This window comes from Cynara cardunculus, assembly GCF_001531365.2.
Source record: "Cynara cardunculus var. scolymus isolate 2C chromosome LG 11, CcrdV1, whole genome shotgun sequence".
In the NCBI taxonomy this organism is placed as follows: Eukaryota; Viridiplantae; Streptophyta; class Magnoliopsida; order Asterales; family Asteraceae; genus Cynara; species Cynara cardunculus.
In genome coordinates this window covers 3,797,761-3,804,339 of record NC_037538.1, presented here as the reverse complement: position 1 = coordinate 3,804,339, position 6,579 = coordinate 3,797,761, and the positions used below count along the sequence as shown (strand labels likewise).

General features: G+C 31.0%; 1 protein-coding gene across 1 annotated transcript; it reads left to right on the top strand.

Annotated features, from left to right (window-relative positions):
• The first annotated feature begins 2,812 nt into the window (after window positions 1-2,812).
• Window positions 2,813-4,389, top strand: LOC112521382 (UPF0481 protein At3g47200-like). Its single transcript, XM_025130211.1, has one exon. The coding sequence runs from the start codon at window positions 2,830-2,832 to the stop codon at window positions 4,201-4,203; it is 1,374 nt and encodes a 457-aa protein (XP_024985979.1). The 5' UTR covers window positions 2,813-2,829; the 3' UTR covers window positions 4,204-4,389.
• Window positions 4,390-6,579: the final 2,190 nt, after the last annotated feature.

The following is a 6,579-nucleotide window of genomic DNA, read 5'->3' as shown; positions in this document are numbered from 1 at the left end:
CGTTTATAAATACGTTTTGTTGTAAATACGTTTAAAAATACACAATAAAAATACGGTTTATTATATATATACGTTTCGTTGACTTTCGTTGACCGGGCCGGGCCGGGCCGGGCCGGGCCGGGCCTATAACCGGTTACATAACCGGTCCCGGTCTTAACCGGTCCCGGTCCCAAAAAACGTCAAAAACCCTAACCGGATCATAACCGGCGGTCCTTCAACCGGTCCCTACCGGTCCCGGTCGGTCCCGATCCCTCTCCGGTCCCGGTCCCGGTCCTCCGTCGGTTACGGGCCGGGCCGGGCCCATTTGGCCATCTCTATTCTAGATGTAGCCTTATCACCTTATGTTAGCCCATTAATCTTCTACTAGAGTCTAGACTTTGTTTCTCTTGGGTGTGTTTGGTATCACAATACATGATAGGATATAACAATTGTTTAAGGTTTGGTAAGATAAAACTGGATAGAAATAATAAGTAGAATGATCAATTTATCCCTACTAAGTTGTTTATTTAAATCAATTTATGTAATTTATTAAATTGTAATAAAATAATTATTTTTTATAACAGATTATATCATCTGAAAGTTTTCGTCAAAACAATTAAAATGACACAAAATAAAAAGTTTATGTAGTTTTCAATTTTTACTTTTATCTCTTTTCTACATTATTTTTTTTTATTAATAATATATAATAAATTACATAAACTAATAAAAATATAGAAACCGTATAATTATAATATTTTGAGAACAGTAAAGTGAAAGTTTAAGAAACATAAAATACAATAAATAAAATTTAAAGAATGAATAAAATGTAAAAATGAGACCTATTTGATGTTTTAAAAGAAAATTAAGTTTTATTTTGAGGTTATGTTGGTAAAATATAAGTTTGTTTCATTTTGTTCCTCCCTGTTTCGTGGAATAGGATGGAACATGTCTGTTCCACTTTATTCATGTATGTTCTACATAAAAGTCATGCAAAACATGAGACAGAGATCCATGTCTTGTCCAATGTACCAAACGCACCATTTATGGACTCACTAAAGAACTTGATTTCCTTTTCTTTGGATCCGACTTCTACTCAAGATTGGTTAATTTTTTTTTTAATGAAAATTAAGCTTAAATTGGCTCTTATATATAGATTTTAAAAAAGCCGAGTTTTTATAAATTGGATAATAAGTTTTTCAGGATTTTTACTTATGAATTAGGGTCTATGAATTATTATAACAATTATTTAAAAATGTAAACAAAATGTAAAAACATATTAAAACGAAATTATAATAAAACGATTTTTAAAATATACTTGAATAACCCAATTAAATATTTTAAGCTGTATATGAATAACATATTGTTCAAAAAAACTTCAAACAAGATTTTGATTGTTCAAATTTTATTTTTGAAAAATAAATTGGGCCCAAATCTGGCCCGACCCGTTACCGGTTCTAGGGATCGGGCTTTGTACATAAGAACGGGTTAGTCATATTGGTCGGGATCGAGACCCATTGACATTGGAAAATCTCGGATTGGGATCGGTTTTTGGCCTATCTCTAGGATAAATTATGATTTTCAATCTTATGGTATTCTTGAAAAGAAGTATTTTCGCACGTCGGTTTTATCAGTAGAAATTCGTAACGATTGATATATTTTATTATGATTTTTTTCCTTATATTAGGGTATTTTTATAATTGTTTCGGTTCTTAATCATGAGTTGACATCTTTAAAGAATAAAACTATGTTGTTCAGCTATTCAATAACTTTTGTGAACATATTCAACAGATTTGTGCTAATTCAAGAACATTTATACCAAGTTAAGCAGTAATGCATTTTTTGAGATGCCATGTCATATTTTTAAGTGATTTAACCATAATACTTTCATGTTAAGGTTACCTGACTATACTACGGATAAGAGAAGGACGGGTGTTTGTGGCTGGTCTCAAATGCATCATTTAGAATCAAATTTATATTAGATTATGTCTAAGGGATAAGAACTACAAAATTTGACATACAAGTTGGACGAAAACCACAATTTACTCTAGTTTTGTTACTCGACTTTGAAAATTACACCGCACACATTATATGTTGCATTTTGTTACACATTTCGTTCAATAATATACACGAGAAAAAAAACGAAGTCTTGCAAGATGTTCATCTTCGTAACATCTCAAACATTGTACTTGCTCTTCCTCACCGAGTTCAACAAGAAACAACAAAAGCCAAATTGGACTAATCGAAGCAAAACCCATATCAGAGTGATTGAATGAAACCAATGTCAGTGCGAGACACAAAATCCGGAACGAAAAGCAAACTTGAGAGTGTTTGATGTAATTTTGAAAATCGAACAAATAAGTCCATATCGTGATTATAATTGCATTTTATTTTCAGTTAAATACTAAGGGGTGTTTGGTATTGCTTATAAAACAACTTATTGACTTATTCCGGTGTGACACTAGTAATAAGTACTTTTGAGTGTTCGGATAAGAAGTTTTTGAAAAAGTTAAACCCTTTTGACTTATAATAAGTTGATAAATGCTTTTGTAGAAAATAATAAGTTATTTTAAATAAACAATCCAAAATAATAAGAAGGGGTCAAATTTGATTCAAATGATTAAATTCACGAAAATTGTAAACCAGAATGAATTGTTAAGAAAGAATTGGGAAATTGCAATGTGAATAATTGGATGCTTCTTGGGACCTACGCGTAAAGTCTTGGTCATCGTCATCGTCATCGTTCCACTTGATGGAATGAATCAACGCTGAAAACCCAAAAACTTTTGCTTCATATCTTCATCTTCATCTTCCAAATCATTCGTTTCCAATCATAAACATCCCCCAAAAAACATGAATCGAAATCATGTTATCACAATCGACCAAGAGGCGAAACTCATGAACACCCAAATGATACAATCCCCAAAATTACTACACAAATTTGCAGGCAATGAATCTTGTTGTATATTCAGAGTCCCTCAAAGTCTGGTCGAGCTCAACAAGGAAGCATATCAACCTCGAATTGTCTCCATCGGCCCATACCACCATGGAAGCAAGAATCTTCAGATGATCGAAGAACATAAATGGAGGTTCCTACATGGTTTAATATCAAGAACACGTAAGCCACTAAGTTCTTTCTTATATAGCATAGTGTCAATGGAGAAAGCTATTCGAGAAAGCTATTCGGAATCTATCGAACATATTGGTAGCAATGATCTTGCTAAGATGATGGTTCTTGATGGGGTTTTCTTGATCGAATTATTCCGGAAAGTTGGGAGGTTGATTCCAACCGATCAAGATGATCCCATTTTCAAAATGGTTTGGATGTCTCCGCTTTTGCTGAGAGACCTCTTGAGGATCGAGAACCAAATCCCATTTTTCGTTATCCAAAAGCTGTTTGATGAATCTCGATTCGGAACCAATGATGTTCGTAAGCTTCCATCCTTAATACTCGACTTTTTCAATCACACAGTCGATAGACCGGAAAAGGTGTTAGACCGCTACGTTAAACTCGAAGGGAAACACTTACTTGATTTTTTTCGAAAAAGCTTTATAAAAGACCCGGTTCCCATAGAAGGAACCGACAAGCCCAATAACCCTTCGCTTAAACGGAAAGACCCGGTTCCCATAGAAGGAACTGACAAGCCCAATAACCCTTCACTTAAACGGATTCAACCAGCGACGACGCTCGTCGTCGCTGGTGTGAAGTTTGAGGAGAATCATGAAGCCGATAGCTTTTTAGATATCGAGTTCAAAAAAGGGGTTCTTTCCATCCCTCGAATAACCATGGACGATTTTTACACTTCTTTCTTTTTGAACGGAATGGCTTTCGAGCAATGCTATTCCAAGTGCTCGAAAGACATCACGACTTATGTTGTGTTCTTGGGATGGCTCATCAACAATTCGGCCGACGTGGGTTTGCTTTCGGAGAGTAAAGTTATCGAGAATTACTTCGGGACGGATAAAGAACTTGTGAAATTCTTCAACCACGTTGGCAAAGATGTTCCTTTTAACATCAAGGATAATTACTTGAAAGGGTTGTTTATAGAAGTGAATGAGTATTGTAAGAATGGGTGGCATGTGACTTGGGCCGGGTTTAAGCACAGATATTTTGAAAGCCCATGGGCTTCTATTTCAGCGGGGGCGGCCTTTGCTTTGTTAGTGCTTGCGTTACTCCAAACGTTATATACCATGATTCAATACTACCATGCCTCTAAGTCTAAGTGAAAACGTGCAATCGATGCCCGGTTCCGACTTCCGAGCGGTGGCGGGTGGTTGTGGCGGCACACCGGTGATGGTGTTTTGATTTCAATGATATTCGGTTGATGTTAAATTCTTTGTATCGAATTTACTTTTGGTTTTATAATTAGTGTTACGTAGTAAGTAAATATCAATTGCTTATTTAGGGGTGTTTGGAATTGCTTATTTAAAACAACTTATGTTTTTTTGTAAAAGTGCTTATTAACTTATGTGTTTTCAAACCGGACTTAAATAAAACAGGATAAAAATTGTAAACTGGTAATAAACAGTTTTTCATAAGTCAGGAAAAATTAACTTATCAAAAAACAACTTATTACCGGTTTGGCACCGGTATAAGCAGTTTTTTTTTCCTTATCTAAATACCAGAAAACGGTTTATCACCGATGCCAAACTGAAATAAGTTTAAAAACAACTTTTATAAGCAATCCCAAACACCTCCTTAAATTATTTTTTCTTTCTATCTTTTTAGAGTTTTAGAAAAAAAAATTATATTGAAAGTTTTCTCCATCATATTTTATATTAAATAATAAGATACAAAAATTATTAGAATATTTTAGAGAATAAGAAATTGATTCTTTATTTTAGAAAAGTTGTTATCCATTACAAATGCTCTTAAAGAATTTAATTGAAAACTCGTGTACCTATGGAAAAGTTGGTTTAATGCATGAAATAACAACTTACTTTCATAAATTTTTTTATTATAATATTTTATTTTTGTTTTTGTTTATTACAACAATGTACTTTTAAATTATTTTTTATTAATGTATCGTACTTTAAAAAATCTACCCATAATAGCAATGACTAACTTGTTACCTTTTAAACCGGTTAATCCTTTGACTTTTTTTACTTGTGTGGTTTTAATGAGGTGATGTGAATGACACATCATTTTGATGACTTAACTAAAATAAAAATAAAAACTTATTTCAAATTATTATTAGTGATTTTTATTTTTTTTATTGTTATGATCTAAAAAAACATTTATTTTTTTTTACCTTTTCTTATCAAGTTGCATGCAAATTAAGTATTATGGAGTAAAATATTTCTTAAATAAATATGAAACATTATTTTCGAGATATATTTTGTTTGTAAAAAAAGTAACACTTCTTATTTTATGTTTTTCAAATAAATACATATCTTTTAAAGTTCTCTTTAAAATGTTAACGAAATAAATTCTGATCTACAATTTTTTAATATTGTTATTTTAGTAAATAATTCAAAAAAATCTAATTAATTTAATATTTTTATACGTTAAGTAAACTTTTTGAACAAATATAATATATTATTTAAAAGATAATATTTTTTTGGTAAAAAAATAACAATTTTTATTTTCTTTAAAAAAAAACACATATTTTTAAAAAAAATATTAGCGAGATAAGTTGTGTTCTACTAGTTTTATTGATATTGGTATATTAATGAATAATTTAGATTTTTTAATTCATTTAATATATTTATTAAGTAACATGTAAAATATCTAAATATTAAAATAAAAAATACAATGTTTAATAAGAACTATTAAATGCTATAATAAAATAATTTTGAAAGTACAATGATGTAATAAGAAATTCATATAACTATAGTATATGTGGACAACCTAGGTGGACAATGAGGTGACATGAAAAAAATAGTATAATGACTAAATTTAAATCAAAAGGTTACCCAATGCTATAATAGGTAAATTTTTAAAAGTACAATGTTCTAATAAAAAATAGTTTGAAAGTACATTACTGTAATAAGAAAAACTGGAAGTACAATGTTATAATAAAGAAATTTATGAAATTAGATTGCTATTTTGGGCATTTTGCCCTCTCCCGAGGCCACACACCAAACTTTCTTACAATACCTATTGACGTCAATAGACAAGTTTCTTAAGTAACTATCACTAATATGAAAAACCACATTTTTTCAGGTGTTATTGAAAAATTTCACGATCTCTTTATCTGTACCAGAATAATTGTCGATAATTTTACTTTCTGAAAGCACACCCACATCAGCCCAAGTGCAAACAAGACATCTTAAGAACATAACATAACAAGTAACGTCTTTCGAGCAATGAAAGCCATACTTATTTATCCATAGAACAATACAACATGTATAAATGAGGGTGGTTTTCATTTGATCGCTTATATATATAAGAGCGATTAAATGAAAACCACTTTCATTTGTACAAACTGTACAAACCATTATCATACGTCGATTTTATTGTTTAATCTTATGAAATTTTTTCATGAAATTGTTTAATCTTGTGAAATTGTTTCATATAATATTTTTTTGATTAATTTGTTTCATATATGATTATGAAATTGTTTCATATAATATTTAATGAAATTTTAATGAAACCGTTTC

Bases quoted from the DNA above. Each gene is read 5' to 3' on its own strand.
- LOC112521382 (XM_025130211.1), top strand. From the start codon at position 2,830: ATGAATCGAAATCATGTTATCACAATCGACCAAGAGGCGAAACTCATG.